Here is an 18851-nt window from a genome sequence, read left to right on the forward strand (position 1 = left end):
CCCCCACAGCAGATTTCCCAGCCGCTGTAGACCTGGCTAAGGTTGGCAAGGGAGGACCGGTTTGGGGATGGATCCTGGACCCCTTAAGTCCCCTGCACGTCTGCCCACCCCCAGTCTTGAAGGACCCCACTGGACAAAGACCAGCAGGTTGTTTCTAAGGAGGAAGTAAGCAGGGGCAGGGGTTCAGCACCTCTTCTACCAGCATCTCCTTTCTCTGGGAACATCCTCGCTCCCAACTAGAAAGTGTTCTGATGAAGAATTGCAAAAATGTAAGCACTTGTTTGTCTTCACCGGGAAATAATGATTTTGTGAATGTCCACACGCCTCCCCTGAAGAAATGTCTCTCCTCCGGCAGGAGCCCTCCACCTGCTGACTCAGGGCCTCTTTCCTGCAAAGAAAGGGCCGGAATAGTTACGTGTGGGCTTCTCCTCCACCGCCATCCACAGGTATCTGCCTGCCTCCTGCAGGGGAAGCTCTGACACATTTGCAACAAAGCTGGGAACTTCTAGAAACCCTCCCTGTGCATCTGCTCACTCACACCCACATCTCGTTTGCAAACTTCTAAACAGTGCTGTGCGGTAGAGATACAACAGGAGATTCGTACATAATTTTACATTTTCTAGCAGTTGTATTTCAAAATGTAATAAGCAGGGGCACCTGGGCGGCTCAGTGGTTGAGCCTCTGCCTTTGGCTCAAGCTGCAACCCCGAGGGATCCTGGGATCGAGTCCCACATCGGGCTCCCTGCATGGAGCCTGCTTCTCCCTCTGCCTGTGCCTCTGCCTCTCTGTGTCTCTCATGAATTAATAAATAAAAATCTTTTTAAAAATTCAAACAGGGAAGGGTGTCTGGATGGCTCAGTGGGTTAAGCGTCTGATTCTTGATTTCAGCTCAGCTCATGATCTCAGGGTCCTGGGGTCGAGCCCCGTGTGGGGCTCCCTGCTCTGTGGGGAGTCTGCTTTCCCTCTCCTTCCAACCCCCCCAGCGCTCACACTCTCTCTTAAAATAAATATTTTTTCTCTTTAAAAAATATTATTAAAAGTCAATTAATTATCATATAATGTATTATAGGTATCAGAGGCAGAGGTCAGGGATTCATCACGCTTACATAACACCCAGTGCTCATTACATCACGTGCCCTCCTTAATGCCCATCACCCAGTTACCCCATGCCCCCACCCACATCCCCTCCAGTGACCCTCAGTTAGTTATGATTAAGTCTCTTATGGTTTGTCTCCCACTCTGGTTTCATCTTGTTTTATAAAACAAATAAATCTTAAAAATAAAATCAACATGGGGACGCCTGGGTGGCTCAGTGGTTGACAGGCTCCCTGTGGGGAGCCTGCTTCTCTCTCTTCCTATGTCTCTGCCTCTCTCTGTGTCTCTCATGAATAAATAAATAACTTAATTAATTAATAAAATAAAATAAAATCAATGGAATTCCCATATGATCCAGCAATTCCAGTTCTGGACATATACCCCATAGAATTGAAAGCAGGGACTTGAACAGATATTCATATATTCTCATTCACAGGAAAGTTATTCACTGTCGCCAAAAGGTGGAAACAACCCAAGAGCCCATGGACAGAAAAATGGATAAACAAAATGTGGTGTGTTTCTATTGAGGAATATTATTCAGCCACATAAGGGAAGGAGATGTTGCCTCTCTCACTGCAACACAAATGAAGCTTGAGGACATCAAGCTAAGTGAAATAAGCTGGACTCAAAAAAACAAATACTGTGTGATCCCACTGCTATGAGGTTCCTAGAGTGGACAAGAAAGTAGGATGTTGGTTGCCAAGGGCTGGGGAGTTGTTTAATGGGTCCAGTCTCAGGGTTATAAGATAGAGAGTTCTGCAGATGGACAGTGGTGATGGTTGTACAACAGGTGGATGGATTTACTATCACTGAGCTGTACGCTTAAAATGGCTAAAATGGTAAATTTTATTATATACATGTTGCCACATTAAAAAAAATTGTTCAATACTCAGGTGAAATTCGTTTTAGTAATATTTTTATTTATCTCATTATGTGGAAAATATCATTTCAACAAATTCTTTGGATTATTGAAATGTTTTATATTCTTTTCATCATACTAAGCCCTTGCACGCCTCAGTTCAGACTAGCCTCATTTCAAGGGCCCAGTGGCCACCGTATTGGATCACCGGCAAGCATCTCCCATCCTATTTGCAAAGACCCACGTGTCCCCGGCAACACGCCGGCAGTTCACCTGCAAATACACCTGTGGGAGGTTTCTCTGCAAACCTCCCACATCAGCTGCAAACACCCACAGCTCACAGGCCAGCTCCTCAGTCTAGATGCAGAAATCTCCAGAGAAGGCATTTGCTCAAGAACGGGCGCGTTGATTCCCAATCCAGGTAGGGAGGTTGATTTGACCTGCAAATGCCCCCTCCTTTGCATATATTTGCATCTCATTCTTGAGGCTCTCTGAAGCACGGGGCAGGGCCTCAGATCGTCATCTCGAAGTCTGGGAGCTGGTTGCGCAGAGCTGAGCAGGAGGCCTCCAGGTGTCCCTCCTTCTGCTTCCCTTCAGGCTCTTCCTCCTCCTCCTCCTCCTCCTCCTCGATGAGGCTCTCCTCGTCCTCTTCCAGGAAGGTGAACAGTTCCTCCCGCAGCGCCCCCATCTCCAGCCCCAGACTGCAAAGCTGACCCAGCAGCTGGATGTCCACCTGGCGAAGGTGTCCCTGCCAATGGGAAGGGGGAGTCATGGGCATCCAACCCCAGAGGGCGGGTGGGGGGTGGGGGCGGGGTCAGCGTGCCATCCCCCCAACCCCCAAACCTGCTCAGAGTCCTGGCAAAGATTCTTTGCTTGACAGAACTTTAGCCCAACTCCTAAACCTTCTCCTGGGCCCATCTGTGCACTTCCTTGTAAAATCCGGTTTTAATCTCCCATCCTCCACATCTGATCACTCCCAGTACCTGATCTGGTTCCTCATCCCCCATCCCCCACCCAGGTCTCATCTCCAATCTCCCTGACCTGCCTCCAGCAAGTTACGCCAGAGGATGCCCGCTTCCCCCTGAGGCTTTGGCTTGAGATTTCCCACCTGACCCCCACCTTCTCCTTCCCTAGAAATTCCCACTTGCCCCTGCTGTGCTCAGAGCCAAATCCTTCTCTCTGTGCCCCACCCCTGCCCCCTCCACCGTCTTTAATAGGGGCCACAGGCCAGCTTCTCTTTAACAATCAGGGCCTGTTGGGGCACCTGGGTGACTCAGGGGTTAAGCATCTGCCTGTGACTCAGGTCATGACCCCGGGGTCCTGGGATGAGTCCCACATTGGGCTCCCTTCAGGGACCTGCTTCTCCCTCTGCCTGTGTCTCTGCCTCTCTCTGTGTCTCTCATGAATAAATAGATAAAATTTAAATAAATAAGTAGATAGATGATAGATAGATAGATAGACAGACAGACGGATAAATAGATACCAGGGCCTGCAGCACATGGCGAGGTCTCACTGTGCCCTAGACCCTGCCGGCCAGCCGGCTTCTCCCAGGTGCTCTGGGCCTCGGCCTCTGTCTCTCCATTTCATCCTGTGTCTCTGTGCCTCCCCTATTGTCTCTCTCTCTCTCTGCCCACCGTTGTTTGTCTGTCTCTGTCTCAGATTCAATGAGTCTCAGTGTCTGCCTTCTATGTCTCTCCCTTTCTGGGTCTCGCTGTCCCTGTCTCTCTCTACTCTTGTCTCTCTCTCTTTGGATCTCTGTCTCTGTTTCTCTCTGCTTGTTTCTCTATTCTTGTCTCTCAATCTCTGTCCTTCCATCTCTGTCCCCCTACAACTTCATTGTTGCCCTTCAATCACCAAGTCTCGCTCCCTGCCCCCATCTGTGTCCCATCTCTTGCATCTCCAAACCCCTCACTCACCAGCTCCTCCCAGAGCCACAGCAGACCCTCCCTAGCGCCTGCAGTGTCTGCCCCTGGAGATATGAGGGTCTGGCCAGCTCTCCCCACTGCAGGGGGCTCCCTCAGGGCCTGGGGAGGCGGGCCCAGCCCAGGGGGCACCAGTCCTGCCTGATTCAGTTGCCTCCACAGCTCCATAGTCTCTGTGTAGTGGCAGCCAGGAGCACCAAGTGGCAAGGTCCAGACTGACCCGGTCTCCTAAGGAGCCAGCAAGGGAACGGGGGAACAAAGGGCATGAAGGGGTGCCTGGGTCAGCATTTCAAAGTCCAAGTTCTGGTGTGCACTCATGGCCTCGTGAGGATTTTCTTCCTTCTAAAGTCTAACCTCAACTCTGCCCATAAGTGTCCAGCCACAGCAACTCCCACCCCTCCTGACCCCAACTCAAACCTAACCCCTCGTGGGTGCTGGGTGTCTGTGGAAGCCTGGCCTCCTTTATCCCCCTCTTCTGGGCCTCCTCCCACCGCCCCTCCTCACTCTTTGGCTTGCCCCAGTTTAGACCTTGTCTTCTCCACTTGGGTCACCCTAGAGCATCACGATTAGTGGGCCCGAGGAACCCCAATCCCTCAGCTGTGGCACCTCAGTGTCCAGGCTGATGAAGTTTTGAAATATAAGTGAGGTTTGGTGGGGTGAGGTCCGGAGCCAATGACCAAGAAAGAATTCTTGAGACGTCTTTGGTGCAAAATGGTAGTTTTATTAAAGCCCAGGGACAGGACCGGTGGGCAGGAAGAGCTGCTGCCCCGGGCCTGGGAGGGGTGGCTGATTATATATCTGGGAGTCGGGAGGGGTTTGAGGATAGCACACTCTCTAAGGAATTTCGGTTAGCAAGGTTTCCAAGACCTTGAGGGGGTAGCTGTTGTTGGGAAAAGGGCACTTATTACCGTCTAATAAAGCCTGAGTCATGAGACCCTTCAGATGTATGTCGGTGGGCCACATGCTTGGGGGGATGATTGCCAGCATGTATCTTGGGACGTAGAGATAAAGGAAATTTCTATAGGAATTTGTATATGTGAAAGTAGACTCACAGGATCCTAGGGGTCGGGCTTAGGTTGCCTTTTGCCCTTAGAGTATGAACATCGAGGCAGTTGAGTTGTTCAGGACTGTCCCTCTGCCTGTTTCAAGGAGTTGTCAGTGTGCCACCCCGGGCTTGTGCTTTGTCCTCAGCTAGCCCTGTGCTCCCCCATCAAGGCTACCAGTGCACAGCTGAGCAGCCAGTTCTGCTGACCCTGGACCTGCCCACAGATACCATCACTGTCAGCGCCGGCCCTGCCATGGGCTTCCAGAAGCTGCCGCCACCACAGTCCTTGGCTCGTTGTCCCTTCCTTGTATCACTCTTGCACCTACCGTCACATCTCCTACTGACTGACCCCGCACCTTGATCTAACTGGGACTCTTGTCATTGCTTTGGGCCCATCCTGATCACCCAGGATAATCTCCCCATCTCCTGATTCTTAACTTGATTGCATCTTCCTTTTACCATATAAAGTAACAGATTCACAAGTTCCAGGGATTAGGGCATAAAATTTTTTTGGGGGGGTGCGGGGGGACAATATTCAGTCCACCACACCTGCCTTTCAGATCTGTCACTTTCCCAGTCTCTCCATCTCTCCATCTCCCTAAGTGGCATCTCTACCCTTTTAGTTCTGGAGCTATTGGCTCAACCTTCAAAGCAGACTCCTAATCTGAGCATATCTCACCACTTCCTAGTGCCGAATCCCTGCTCCTGTCTCCAATCATCTCTTGCCTGGACTTCTACAGTTGCCTCTTTGCCAGCCCCCACTCCCACTCTTCACACCTAAGGTCTGTTTTCACCTAACAGGATGATCTTTAAAAAACATAAATCACCCCAATGTTTATAGCAGCAATGTCCACAATAGCCAAACTGTGGAGGGAGCTTCGGTGTCCATCGAAAGATGAATGGATAAAGAAGCTGTGGTCTATGTATACAATGGAATATTACTCAGCCATTAGAAACGACAAATACCCACCATTTGCTTCGATGTGGATGGAACTGGAGGGTATTATGCTGAGTGAAATAAGTCAATCGGAGAAGGACAAACATTATATAGTCTCATTCATTTGGGGAATATAAAAAATAGTGAAAGGGAATAAAGGGGAAAGGAGAGAAAATGAGTGGGAAATAGAGAGGGAGACAGAACATGAGAGACTCCTAACTCTGGGAAACGAACAAGGGGTGATGGAAAGGGAGGTGGGCGGGGGGCTGGGGCACTGAGGGGGGCACTTGATGGAATGAGCACTGGGTGTTATGCTATATGTTGGCAAATTGAACTCCAATAAAAAGAAATTTTTTTAAAAAGAAAAAAAAATAAATCGGGGCGTCTGGGTGGCTCAGATGGTTAATCATATGACTCTTGATTTTGGCTCAGGTCATAGTTTCAGGGTTGTGGAATCAAGCCCCATGTTGAGCCCTGTGCTCAGCTCAGAACCTGTTTATCCCTCTCCCTCTGCTCCTCACCTCACTCAACTCCCTAAAAATTTTTAAATCTTTAAAAAAATTTTTGTAAAGCAAAAAACGTAAGTCAGATCATGATATGTCCCTGAGAATACAAACACAGTCAGCTTCCTGCCCACCTCTCTGACCTGGTCTTCTACTTCTGTCAGCTGGTTCCCCACCCCTGGGCCTTTGCACTGGCTGTTACCTGTCTGCCAGGAACAGCTTTCCCCCAGATCGTTGAACAGCTGTTTCCTTCTCATCCTTCACCTCCACTTAAATATCACCTCTTCAGAGAGACCTCTGCCAATGCCCTTACCGGCTAATCACTGCCTATTATACTGCTTGTTCTTATTTGCTTATCAAACGTTATCTGAATTATCTTGCTTACTCATTTGTTTCTTGTCTATCCTCTCCCAGCCTGGAATGTTAGCTCCGGAAGATAAGGGCTTGGTCTGTCTTGTTCACCACAGTAACCTCAGCAAAACAGTGTAAAGCCACGTGGTAGGTGCTCAGTAAATCTCTGCAACGAATGAATGAATGAATGAAAATTCCATCCACAAGACTTCACATTAAATCTTCACGCTGAAAGAGAGCGCTGAACTCCAAAATGAAATCGCAAACACATCACAATACTTTGAGATCTCACCTCTCTTACCCTAAAGTCTAGTCTCACCAGCCAACAGACCTTTTTCTTCCCTGATCCCTGGCATCAAGAATGACTCGGTCAGTCTCCTAGTCATTACAGAGTAGCCTTATAAAAGCTGGAGCAAGGGGGGCTGTGAGTACAGTCGGAGGGAGGGTATCTAACAGGAAGGACTGACCCTCTCTCCCAGGGAAAGGCTGCAGAGTCTCACTTAATGCCCTTGGAAACGGTGCTCAGAGCAATCCCTAAGCCAGTTAAGTAAAAAGTGCCCGGGTGCCTTTAAGAGGAGAGTTGGGAAACACGAGGGGGCGTGGCCATAGGAAAAGAAGTCTCTGGCTGAACCCAGTGGGTGGACTGAGAAAACCTGATCCCTTCCGGTTACGTAATCGCAGCAAGATGGCGGCGCCCAGGGCGGTAAGTGACCGGAGCTCCTAGAGCCCCGAGATTGAGTTCCGCTGTGCTGCCTTCGCCGTCAGGGCTTCTGTCAACACCCAGGGAGCGGGCAAGAGAGTAGGAGGCCTCTCCTACTAAGGGTCGCCCTAGAAGCACAGACACGCGGCCTTCGGGAGCCGGGAACGACCGACCTGAGCGAGCCGCTGACAGCCGGGGCGCTTTAGGGAGGAAGCGGGGCGGGGACTTGGCGGAGACAAGCCAGTGGGGGAGCAGGGAGCACGTTCCGAAGGTGGCGCACCCAGCCAATCAGAGGGCGCTGGGAGTCGGCCGGGCGCGAGTGGGACCCGCTGACGAAGAGGTTGCGGTGGGTTCGGTGGAGAAGCTGGGGCTCGAGGGCCTAGGGTAGGCGGCCGAAGGGTACGGGTGAGGGGAGCTCATGGGAGAGGTAGGGATTTCTATGGAAAACCAAAGGGATGATGATGGAGGTGAGGGACAGGTGCCAAAAGGTGAATTTGGGAATTCCGAAGGAAAGACCTGGGGGAAATTAAGGGGAGAATTTGTGATATTCGTGGAGAGAATTTAGGAAGAAAGACTTGAGTAAAATCAAGGAATGGATTTAGGGAAAAGTAAAGTGAGAGGTTGGAGACGTAGGAATTTAAGGGAAGATAAGGATTTGGGCAAATTACCGAGAAAATGTGGGTGAAGCAAAAAAGAAATTGGAGCACGCTAAGACTGGAGGGAGATTGAAGGAAGAGTTTGGGGGCTTTAAGAGGTAAGTTAAAGGGGCAGCCCCGGTGGCTCAGCGGTTCAGCGCCGCCTTCAGCCAGGGCCTGATCCTGGAGACCGGGAATCGAGTCCCACGTCGGGCTCCTCCTGCATGGAGCCTGTGTCTGCCTGTGTGTGTGCGTGTGTGTATCTCATAAATAAATAATTAAAATCTTAAAAAAAAAAAAAAAGAGGTAAGGGTGGTTTGGAGAGAAATTAAGATCATATTTTTGGGAAAGAAGTAGGTTATTCAGGAAGACTCCAGGGAAAATTGGATAAAATAAGGGGGTATTTTGTGGGAAATTAAGAGGTCAGATAATGAGGACCTGAAACAAAAATAAGAGTTTGGGGAAAAGATGAGGGGAAGACCCAGAATGTTTGGCCAAGTCAAAAAAGAATTTAGTGTTAAGGGGAGGGACTTGGGGGAAACATGGGGAAATTTGGAGGATCTCAAAAGCAGAATTTGGAAGTCCTGAAAGGAGAATTTGGTGAGCTAGGAAGAAGCAGTGGGAATGGGAGCGTGCAGCGGGGTGAGGTTCATGGACCAAGAACAGGGGGATCTGCTCTGACTCTCACAGGAGGCTCCAGCCTCAGCCTGTCCTTTCCCGTCCTCCCCAGCCTCTGCACCTTGTGGCGCCACGATGGAACGCGGGTACCAGGGGCATCCGAGGCCTGAGCAGGGCGGCGGCCCCGGAGGGCAATCAGAAAAAGGGGAGGTCGCTGCTGCAGTTCCTGGCTGACCGCTTCTACGACGTGCAGGCTCTCAGGGAGTACCTGCTCCGAAAGCAGGCGTGGAAGATGCACCAGAAAAATCGGTGAGAACCCTTGATGGACAAGACCCTGCTGCTGGGGCCTTACCAGGCAGAACTCAGATCCAGGCCCAAGGGCTGCAGCTCATATACGGGCCCTGCTGCCCACCCTCTCCTGGAGGTCTCACTGACACCTCAAACCTAACATGACTAATGGGAAACCCTTGATTTCCCCCTAAGAAAGTCAGCCCACCCCCAAGCCTTCCCCATCCCAGGAAGCAGCAGCACTATTCCCAAGGTATTCAGGCCAAATTCTAAGGCGTCTTCCCTGATTCTTCTTGCTTCTCTGTCTTCCACACCCGGAAGTATTCCACACTGATACAATACCAGACGGTCCCAGATGGCCTAGCTGTTAACCTCCTTGCTGTTGGTAGCCTGGTTTGAGCCCCTTTGTTTTATGGTTGGTTGAGGGCAGTAATCTCCTGAATGGGTCACCTTTTGCCCCCTCCGGTCTGGTATGGTCTATAAATCATCCGAAGGACTCAAGAAACTAACATAGAAAGCACCACTTTGCTTAAAACCCTCAACTGGTTTCCTGTTGCAACTAGAATCAAAATCAGACTCCAAGGCCTAAGATCTGGGCGTGGAGACCCCTAGCGGGGACTCCCCTTACCCCCACCAGCATGGGGACCTTACTGCTGTTTGTTCCGCCATTCTGATTTGAGCCTCGGAGCCTTTGCACTAGCTGTTGCCTTGACCTTTGAATTTCTTCCCACCACTCAAATCTCTGCTGGAGCGCCACCTCCTGCAAGAAGTTACCTCTTTAACACCCAAACTAAAGTAGCCTTCTCCATCCCCACCCCGGCCCAGTCAGTCCCTCTGTGTTACCTTCATCACGGAACTGATTCTGCGGTTTGCTCTTAACTTCTGGGTTGTTATCCGTTTCCTTCTGCCAGTTAGCCTCAGGATAGGGACCACTATCTTTTGGGTGCCCGGCACTTTTAATAGATGCTCAGTAAATGTTTGCGGCCTGGCTCAGTGCTGGTGTTGTGGACGCTGACCCTCGCAGCATCGGAGTGTGACGATGGGGTGCCGTGGTCCCCCGGCCTCACCCTCAGCCACTTTTCTCTCCACAGGCCCTTCACCTACATCAGAGAGCGCTACGGTCCTTACGCCGCGGGTGCCTATTTCATCCTGAAGCTGGGAGGCGCTGTCAAGTATGAGGGTAAAAGCGTCTGGGGCGGGGGTGGGGAGGCGGAGCCCCAAGCCTGAAGCTCTTCGGAGTTCCCCGGGAGGGAGCTCGGGTCTGCCCCCTGCTGGGCCTTCTCCCTCGGCTTCTGCGGTGGTATCAGACCTGCAGGGTTTGCTGCAAAGATTCAAAGGTATTTTGCAATAGAAGTGCTAGGAAATATCAGAAAGGGAGACAGAAAATGAAAGACTCCTAACTCTGGGAAACGAACTAGGGGTGGTGGAAGGGGTGGGGTGACTGGGTGACGGGCACTGAGGTGGGCACTTGACGGGATGAGCACTGGGTGTTATTCTATATGTTGGCAAATTGAACACCAATAAAAAATAAATTTATGATAAATAAATTCATTGGATGATTAAAGGAAAACTAAAGATGAGAAGGACTAAGTAGGAGTCAAAAAAAAAAAAAAAAAAAGCACTGGGAACAGGCCTGAGACAGCACACAAACTCAGTAAATGTCCGTGTTCCTTTTCTTTCCTTTCTCCTCCTTCCTCCCCACTTTGGCTTTTCTCCCCTTTTTCTGAAAAAGTAGCTCGTGCACCTGCCCCTCACTTGGCTCCAATTATAATATTCCTTTGGCAGATGCCTGGGTGGCTCAGCAGCTGGGCATCTGCCTTCGGCTCAGAGTGTGATCCCAGGATCTGGGGTCGAGTCCCACATCAGGCTCCCGTGTGGGGCCTGCCCCCCCATGTGTGTCTCATGAATAAATAAATCTTTAAAAAAAAAAGATAAAATATGGGGATCAGATGAGTGCCAACTCTTGACCTCAGCTCACATGTCAATCTCAGGGTGGTGAGTTCCAGCTCTGCATCGGGCTCCATGCTGAGTGTGGAGCCTACTTTAAAGAAATCTTTTTTTATTATTTTTTTATTATTTTTTTTTAGATTTTTATTTATTTATGATAGTCACGGAGAGAGAAAGAGAGAGAGGCAGAGACATAGGCAGAGGGAGAAGCAGGCTCCATGCACCGGGAGCCCGATGTGGGATTCGATCCCGGGTCTCCAGGATCGCGCCCTGGGCCAAAGGCAGGCGCCAAACCGCTGCGCCACCCAGGGATCCCTAAAGAAATCTTTTTTAAAAGGCCAACATTCTATCTCTGATGGGAATGTCAGGGGACCTGGGGAGCCCCAAAATACGAAGGCTGAATTGCAGGGTATGACCTGTCACCAGCCAGGGCTGGAGAGCATCCTCAGAAGGCTGGCGGGGGCCGGGGGCGGGGGTGCCCTGCTCTCACCCCCTCTGTCCTCTTCCAGGTTTCAGGGCAAGGAGTGGATCCGGTCAAATGCGCGTGGCCACTTCTCTCTTGACTTCTTGAAGCTCCAGACGGTGCCTGTAGAGGCGGTCGATGCCAGCGGCTGTGCCGTCAACTACCAAGGCCTGGACAGCCTCTGTGAGTGGGGCGGAAGTGGAGCGCTGTGCATTTGCCCTGGTGTGGTGGGTTCCAGAAAGGCCCTCAGTGCCAACACTTCCCTCCCCCCCCTACAGTGGCCCTAAAGGAGCTCCAGGTCTTGTGGCTGCAGCGCTGCCCCCACGTGGATGACTGGTGTCTCAGCCGCCTCCACCCACTGGCCAGCTCGTTGCAGGAGCTCTCGCTGGCCGGTTGTCCCAAAATCTCTGAACGGGGCCTCGCCTGCCTCCACCACCTCCAGTGAGACCTCAGCTCAGGCTGGGCCCCAAGCCCAGGGCAGTGGGGGGGGCACCTGACACAGATACTGGAAAGCGGGGAGTGGGCGGCAGTCGGGCAATCCCCATAGCCTGGCCTGGAACATGCCAGGAGGTCAGCACAGATCAATCGCAGTGAATCGGGTGGGGAGGGAGGAAGCACTCCTGGTTTTTCTTCCTTTTAAATGAAAACCCCATGACATTTATACTGTTGGGAATGGGAGGAGCCAGAGCTTCCAGTTGTAATTAACACAGTGGATGTCCTAGACCTAGCTGTTTCTGGACAATTAAGGACTTTAATTTTAAGGAGCTGGGGGCAGAAGTGGGGGCTGGTGTGCCCCCTCCACCTCCACCACCCCCACCCCCTGCACAGAGGCCCCTTCCCTTATGCGGGCTTCCCCCTTGCCCCTTCCTTCCTCCTCTCAGGAACCTACGTAAGCTGGACATCTCAGACCTCCCCGCCGTGTCCAACCCAGGCCTCACGCAGATCCTGGTGGAGGAGATGCTGCCCGACTGCAAGGTGGTGGGGGCCGACTGGGCCCGGGGCCTCAAGGTGGGGCAGGAGGAGCAGTATCAGGACATAACCAGCCCCATCCCTGCCTAGCCCTCAGCTCCTCCCCATCAGGCTGGATGGCAGCGGGCCCATGGAGGAGCTGACAGTTCTGTTACTGTGGCTTCCGGCCAGGTTCACTCCTCTGGGGGTTAGGCTGGTGCCAGCAGGTCAGAGGGGAGAGCGGGAGGCTGGGGTACTAACTCCCCACCTCGGGGGCTCTGGCTGGCTGCACCCTTGGCTGAAGGGTCACATCACCTGTCATCCTGTCAGGCAGCTCTTCCTACGTGCTTCTCTCCTGGGCTCCTGCAGCTGCCTCCTGCCTCCTCAGGCCTGGGGGAGGTAAGCAGCCCCAGGGAGCTGCACTCCCCCCTGCCCACTACCATGTCAAGAAACCCTCCTCTCTTGTCCAGAGACTCTTTTCAGAGTATCCTTATTTGAATGGGGCACCTGGGTGGCTCAGTCGGTTAAGCACCTGCCTCTTGCTCAGGTCAGGATCCCAGCCAGGATCCCGGGATTGAACCCTGCATCCGGCTCCCTGCTCAGCATGCAGCCTGCTTCTACTTTCCCTCTGCTGCTCCCCCTGCTTCTGTGTGCACACTCTCTCTCAAATAAAATCTTTTTTTAAAAAGTATCCTGGGATGCCTGGGTGACTCAGTAGTTAAGCATCTGCCTTTGGCTCATGTCTTGATCCCAGGGTCCTGAGATCGAGTCCCACATCAGGCTCCCTGCTCAGTGAGGAGCCTGCTTCCTCTGCCTATGTCTGTCTCTGGGTCTTTCATGAATAAATAAAGTCTTTTTTAAAATAAAAAAATAAAGTATCCTTAGTGAACGTGCTCTTTCTTGTCCAGACCCTGGCTGAGGTAGAGGCATTACTGGCACATTACTGGGGAGGTTCTTCCCTGTGTGACCTCACCCCGCTCACCACACGCTGCAGCATCCCTGGCCTGTGCTAAGTGCCCAGGGCGCCCCCCCCCACCGCCCACACTGTTCCCGCTTATCCATTTTTTTTGTTTTTACTTACAAATTTATTTTTTTTCCATTGGTGTTGAATTTGCCAGCATATAGAATAACACCCAGTGCTCATCCTGTCAAGTGCCCACCTCGGTGCCCGTCACCCAGCACCCCCACCCCCCCGCCCTGGTTATCCATTTATTGACTCCACTCCAAATTCAGCTTTCTTGTTTGCTCCCTGAAAACAGACTTGGCTGTTGAAATAATTTTCCTTTGCTAAGTGGCATGATAAGGTTTGTCAGTAGAGGGCACCAGAGGGATTACAGGAGGAAGGCCTTTGCTTTGGTGTGTTTGCTCTGTGCCTGTCTCCTGGCCTCCCCTCCAGCAGTTTCAGAAAGCAGCGCCAACCCCCACCCTGCCCCACGGAGGCACCTCCCTGGGAAAGACTCTCCACTGCGTCCCAGAACAGTATTTTCAGCAAATGCCAAGGCACCTTAGCCGTGAACCCCTTATTTCAATTCGCTGTTAAAGTCAACAATTCTTTATATTAAACTTTACCTGTTCCAGCTGTGTAGTTTTTCTTTCCTGATTGGATCCACACTGACACAGCATTGGCATCTGGTACATTCCAGGAGACAGGCTCACAAGGAGGGGATTTTGGGTTGGTGTGGCTCCTGCCTTTGGGGCACAGCAGGAAGTGGGGTGTAGAAATCTGGGGTGCACGTATGGTGGCACCACAGTCCAGCGCTGGAGGGGAGGAGGGGACACGGATGACACACAAGGTGCCAACTGAAGCACGTGAGCCCTGCGGCCGCGGCACCTGACTACTGTGGCAGTAATGACAACTCTAAAGATAGGCAGGTGCTGGACACATTTTGCGAAGTGCCCTTGAGCACTCACAGACAATGACAGTCTCAGGTCTGTTTGCTCTGCTCAGAGCAGGGGAGAACTTCTATGCCTGGTCCCCAAATTCCTTGTAGCGTGGGGCTGACACTGCTGAAAACACTCATTTCAGTTTGCAGGTCACCAAGTGACAACAGTAATCCGCAGTCTCGACAAGTTTCTCATGTGCGAGTGAGGGCACCGACTGGAACACAGAGGGACCCTGAAATCTGGAATGGGGTCATCTGGCTGGGCGCCATGGAAATGGATGATCTCAAACCCCCCAGGCATTCGAGCATCCATGCCCTCCTCAGTGTCTGAGGAGACCAACAGCCTGCCTGTGCTCCCCTCCTCCGGGCCAATGGCTTGGAACCAGGTGTTTGCTCTTGCTCAGACTCATCACAAGCGACCGGGCTCTCACCAGACCCACAGCCATGCAGGGCCACATTTCAGCAGGCTCTGGGACACAGCCTCCCACCAGGACCCAGAGGGGGCGGCCTCCATACTAGAAGAATTGCAAGATTCGGAAACCTACTGTCAGAAACCTGGGGGTGGGGACACAAGTCTAAGGGTGTTAGACCAGTGAGAGCCAAGTTCATGTCTGGGCACTTACTAGAGGTACGGAGTTCACTAGCTCGTGTAGCTGAGCGACTCTAGAGACTTTCTCAGGCCGCTGGCTCAATCTTGGACTCAAGCGTGGTCTCCAGTTCCTGAGGTCAGGAGCTGAGCCACTACTGGCATAATCGGGGGGGGGGGGGGGGGGGGGGGGGGGGGGGGGGGGGGGGCGGGGACCCAGAGCTCAGAGAGGCTGAGTTACTCAAGTTGGAGCTGCACTCCCACCCCAAACCGTGTTCCTCAAGAAGGCACCTCTTGAGTCACTCTTGATGATGGACTTTCCCTGTTCCAACTGCTGGTGGTTTTCTCCTCCTGACTGAACCCAGACTAATGCCCATAGCAACCCAAACCCTACCGAGACTCCCAACTACCCCCAGGAGGAGCAGTGTCGGCACCCCTGGGAGAAGTTAGAAGAGCCAGGGCAGCTCAAGGCAGGGGAGGGGGGTGGGTGGGCTTGCCACCTCTCCCAGGCCCAGGGTGGGGGAGGCTGGGGCCCTGGCTTGCTGCCTTTCCACTCTCACTCCCACTCTCACTTCTATTGCATTAACATCCGACACTTCCTCTGCACTCTCTTCCTCCAGCTGCTCCCATGGGCTCCATTACTCAAACTTGGGAGTTGGAAATCAGCTCTGGACAGATAATCAGCAGCTGCTGACAGACAAGGTGCCAAGGATGAGATGATCCAGACCGTCCTCCCAACCCAGGGTGGAACAAAGGGGGTCGGGTCAGGCCAGGCTCGGTGGGGCCCTAGGTCCCACCCTTAGGCCCAAGGTTCTAGGAGGTCCCAGGTAAAGGAGGCCCCGCCTGGCCGCCTCCCCAGACAGCTGCTGCAGCCCCAACAGCAGAGGCCCCCAGAGGGCCGGGATGCAAACACGGGCAAGCACCTTCTCCTGTCCCAGGGGGCCGGATGTGAGCTGTACCGGAGTCACGGTACAGCTGTGGGCGGGGCCAGAGCAAGGACAGGGATGGATCCCCGCCCCACTAGGCAAACACCAGGCACCAAAGGGGGCGGAGGAGGTGCCAGGGTCAGCTCAGCTGGAGTGCCCCAGTGCCCCCACCCCACCCTCCAGCTTGGGCACTCCAGGGGCCCCCTCCCCTTCCCCTCCCATCTGGGCCCCTCCAGCTCCTCCTCGGCTCTGGCCATCTGCTGGCGCCCTTCCCAACCCCACCCGGGTCTGTCGCCCACCGGCCTCTGACTTCTCTCTCCTCCCACACAGGGGCATCCAGCTCCGCCTCCCTCCCTACCCTTTCTCCCTACCCTCTTCTCTTCGCCTCCCCCTCCGTCCCTCCTCTCTCTCTGCCCCCACCTGCCTGGGAGGTTTCCCCCCATCCTGCCTTCCCCACTACCCAGACTATCTCTCCTCCCCACCAGCCCCTTCCCCACCCCCACCCGACTCCTGCGGCCACAACACACCCCATCTCTGGCACAGCCGACCCATCCCCTTAGCACATTAACTGCCGCCAGTGCCGCCGCCGCGGCGGGCAGGCGCCAGCCCCCCACCTCCCCGCCCAGCTCCGCCACTTTGGGACTCTGCCTGTCCCTGGGCCATCTCGCTACTGCCCAGCCCAGTTCGGGCCTGGCCCTCAGCCTCACCCTCCCTCAGACTCTCCCAAGCCCCTGGCTCTCCCCACCAGGCCTCGCCGTGTCCCCCATCTGTGCCTTGGCCACCCTGCACCTTCCCGCTGTCTCACCAGAAAACCAGCCCCAACACGCCAGAGCCCCAACCCTCAGGTTGGCCTCCTGCCCTCCCCCCTCCCTCTCCTCCCTTCCCTTCTCCTCTCCTCCCCTCCGTCGCCCCGCCCCGGCCCCTCCCGGCCCCTGGGGCCCTGGCGGCCTCCCTCCCCGCCCGTCCGGACTGGCTGGGCTGGGCTCCGACTACAGCACCGCTGCACAGCAGGGGCTGAAGGGAGGGAGCGAGGGAGGGCCTGACCAGAGGGCCCGGACGCGGCGCGGGCGGGAGCTGTACCCAGAGGTAAAGAGGAGGGAGCAGGTCCTCGGGCCCCCCTTTCCCTGGGGTGGGGATTGTTGGAACGAGGGAGGCTGGGTTTCTAGAAGGTGAAAGAGCTGACCCCGTGATTCTGATTCCCGGTGAGGGAACGAAGAGGGGCTAGAATGGCCCAGTCCCCAGTCCCTGGGGCAGGGTTGCAGAATAGGTCGGTGGAAGGGGCTGGGCTGGGCTGGGCTGGGTGTCGAAAGAACTGGAACTAGGTTCTGAGGTCCAGGAATAGGGAAGAGCCAGGTCCTGGGCGGGGGCGGGTTTAGGGGCTGGGGCTGAGGCTAAGAGAAATGGTTACGGGGGCTGGCGGAGACTGCTGCCCATTCCTGCACCCCAAAGGCCTCTGTGGCTTCTCCGCAGCTCCCGCGGCCACCCCTTCCAGGCTCCGGGTCATGCGCTGCCCCAAGTGCCTTCTCTGCCTGTCAGCGCTGCTCACCCTCCTGGGCCTCAAGGTGTACATCGAGTGGACATCCGAGTCTCGGCTAAGCAAGGCCTACTGGGGACCCCGGGGTACGGCACCAGGCCCCACGCCAGCCAGCCCCGAGCCCACCTTGCCAGCTAACCTCTCTGCCCGGCTGGGCCAGACTGGCCCACTGCTCTCTGCTTACTGGAACCAGCAGCAGTGGCAGCTGGGGTCCCTGCCCAGGGGTGACAGCACTGAGCCAGGGGGCTGCCGGGCTTGGGGGGCTGCCGCTGCTGCCCAAATCCCAGACTTTGCCTCCTACCCCACGGACCTCCAGCGCTTCCTGCTGTCAGCAGCCTGCCGGAGCTTCCCACAGTGGCGGCCAGGGAGTGGCAGAGGCCAAGTGGCCAGCTGCTCGGGTACCGACGTCCCCTACCTGCTGCTGGCTGTCAAGTCGGAACCAGGGCACTTTGAGGAGCGGCAGGCTGTGAGGGAGACGTGGGGGAGTCCGGCGCCTGGAGTCCGGCTGCTCTTCCTGTTGGGGTCGCCGGAGGGTGAGGGGGGGCCTGACCTGAGCTCCCTGGTGACCTGGGAGAGCCACCGCTACAGTGACCTGCTGCTCTGGGACTTTCTTGACGTCCCCTTCAATCAGACGCTCAAAGACTTGCTGCTGCTGGCGTGGCTGGGCCGCCACTGCCCGGGCGTGAGCTTCATCCTGCAAACTCGGGATGATGCCTTCGTACATACACCTGCCCTTCTGGACCACCTGCAGGCCCTGCCACCCAGCTGGGCCCGAGGCCTCTACCTTGGTGAGGTGTTTACCCAAGCCAAACCCTTCCGGAAGCCTGGAGGACCCTACTACGTGCCTAAATCTTTCTTTAAAGGTGGCTACCCAGCCTATGCAAGCGGAGGGGGCTATGTCATTGCTGGGCGCCTGGCACCCTGGCTGCTACAGGCAGCGGCCCGTGTGGCCCCCTTCCCCTTCGACGATGTCTACACTGGGTTGTGCTTCCGTGCCCTGGGTCTGGCACCCAGGGATCACAAAGGCTTCCTTACAGCCTGGCCAGCAGACCGCACTGCTGACCCCTGTACTCTCCGGGACCTGCTGCTGGCGCAGCCCCTCAGCCCCCAGAACAGCATTCGGCTCTGGAAACAGCTGCAGGACCCTAAGCTCCAGTGCTGAGTCTCGGTGGAGCTGGGGAGGGGAGGGTGGGCCTGGCCGGAACCTCTATGCCCATCCCTGGCTCAGCTTCTCCCTCTGGGCCTTGGTGTGAGGGAGGAATCCTAGAATCATGACTGCCTGAGCCCTTTCTGGGTCCCCCCAGGCAAGGAGCTGGGCAGCAGAAGGCAACAGACTGTTTCTACTTCTTGTTTTTGAAAAATATGCACCCCCTACCCAGACCTGGAGTCGTCCTTCTGCCTGTGGGGCCCTGGAGAAGCTGACAAGAGTAGAGCTCACCCGCACCTTGACCTTCACACTGGACTCCCTCCTCACTCTTAGTAAACAGGGCCAGCTCTGATGGCCTCCCAGTTACGTTGCTGAACAGCTGCTTGTTCCACCTAAGGGAGACCAGGAGACCATCTCGGGAGGGCCCCCACCCCCACCCGGTCTGCTGAACCGGACTCTCCAGC

General features: G+C 54.6%; 3 protein-coding genes across 4 annotated transcripts; 2 read left to right on the plus strand and 1 right to left on the minus strand.

The window, feature by feature from the left end:
* Positions 1-1994: 1994 nt before the first annotated feature.
* On the minus strand, positions 1995-14947 carry ERICH4 (glutamate rich 4). 2 transcript variants are annotated; one of them, XR_005354616.1, is made up of 6 exons: positions 14818-14947; positions 13881-14709; positions 9797-10274; positions 9605-9713; positions 6747-6878; positions 2564-2702 (listed from the first exon to the last, which is right to left on the minus strand). XR_005354616.1 is itself a non-coding variant. In XM_038528804.1 (2 exons), exons 1-2 carry the CDS (start codon positions 4042-4044, stop codon positions 2466-2468), a joined length of 411 nt encoding a protein of 136 aa, XP_038384732.1. In that variant the 5' UTR covers positions 4045-4143; the 3' UTR covers positions 1995-2465. The 2 variants fall into 2 exon arrangements, 1 of the variants encoding a protein (XP_038384732.1); XM_038528804.1 differs by lacking the exons at positions 6747-6878; positions 9605-9713; positions 9797-10274; positions 13881-14709; positions 14818-14947 and adding an exon at positions 3871-4143 and having other exon boundaries at positions 1995-2702.
* DMAC2 (distal membrane arm assembly complex 2) lies at positions 7303-12954 on the plus strand. The gene is made up of 6 exons (XM_038528800.1): positions 7303-7415; positions 8778-8974; positions 10045-10125; positions 11410-11546; positions 11642-11804; positions 12245-12954. Exons 1-6 carry the CDS (start codon positions 7398-7400, stop codon positions 12420-12422), a joined length of 774 nt encoding a protein of 257 aa, XP_038384728.1. The 5' UTR covers positions 7303-7397; the 3' UTR covers positions 12423-12954.
* A 1685-nt stretch (positions 14948-16632) lies between the features above and the next one.
* Positions 16633-18753, plus strand: B3GNT8 (UDP-GlcNAc:betaGal beta-1,3-N-acetylglucosaminyltransferase 8). The gene is made up of 2 exons (XM_038528799.1): positions 16633-16792; positions 17177-18753. The coding sequence occupies exon 2, from the start codon at positions 17209-17211 to the stop codon at positions 18400-18402; it is 1194 nt and encodes a 397-aa protein (XP_038384727.1). The 5' UTR covers positions 16633-16792; positions 17177-17208; the 3' UTR covers positions 18403-18753.
* The last annotated feature ends 98 nt before the right edge of the window (positions 18754-18851 follow it).

This window comes from Canis lupus, chromosome 1, assembly GCF_011100685.1.
Source record: "Canis lupus familiaris isolate Mischka breed German Shepherd chromosome 1, alternate assembly UU_Cfam_GSD_1.0, whole genome shotgun sequence".
Classification (NCBI taxonomy): domain Eukaryota; kingdom Metazoa; phylum Chordata; class Mammalia; order Carnivora; family Canidae; genus Canis; species Canis lupus.

Bases quoted from the DNA above. Each gene is read 5' to 3' on its own strand.
- ERICH4 (XM_038528804.1), bottom strand. From the start codon at position 4,044: ATGGAGCTGTGGAGGCAACTGAATCAGGCAGGACTGGTGCCCCCTGGG. The intron at 2,703-3,870 runs GTGAGTGAGGGG...TCCCATTGGCAG, and splicing joins TGTGGCTCTGGGAGGAGCTG to GGACACCTTCGCCAGGTGGA.
- DMAC2 (XM_038528800.1), top strand. The intron at 8,975-10,044 runs GTGAGAACCCTT...TTCTCTCCACAG, and splicing joins AAGATGCACCAGAAAAATCG to GCCCTTCACCTACATCAGAG. The intron at 11,547-11,641 runs GTGAGTGGGGCG...CCCCCCCTACAG, and splicing joins CCAAGGCCTGGACAGCCTCT to TGGCCCTAAAGGAGCTCCAG.
- B3GNT8 (XM_038528799.1), top strand. From the start codon at position 17,209: ATGCGCTGCCCCAAGTGCCTTCTCTGCCTGTCAGCGCTGCTCACCCTC.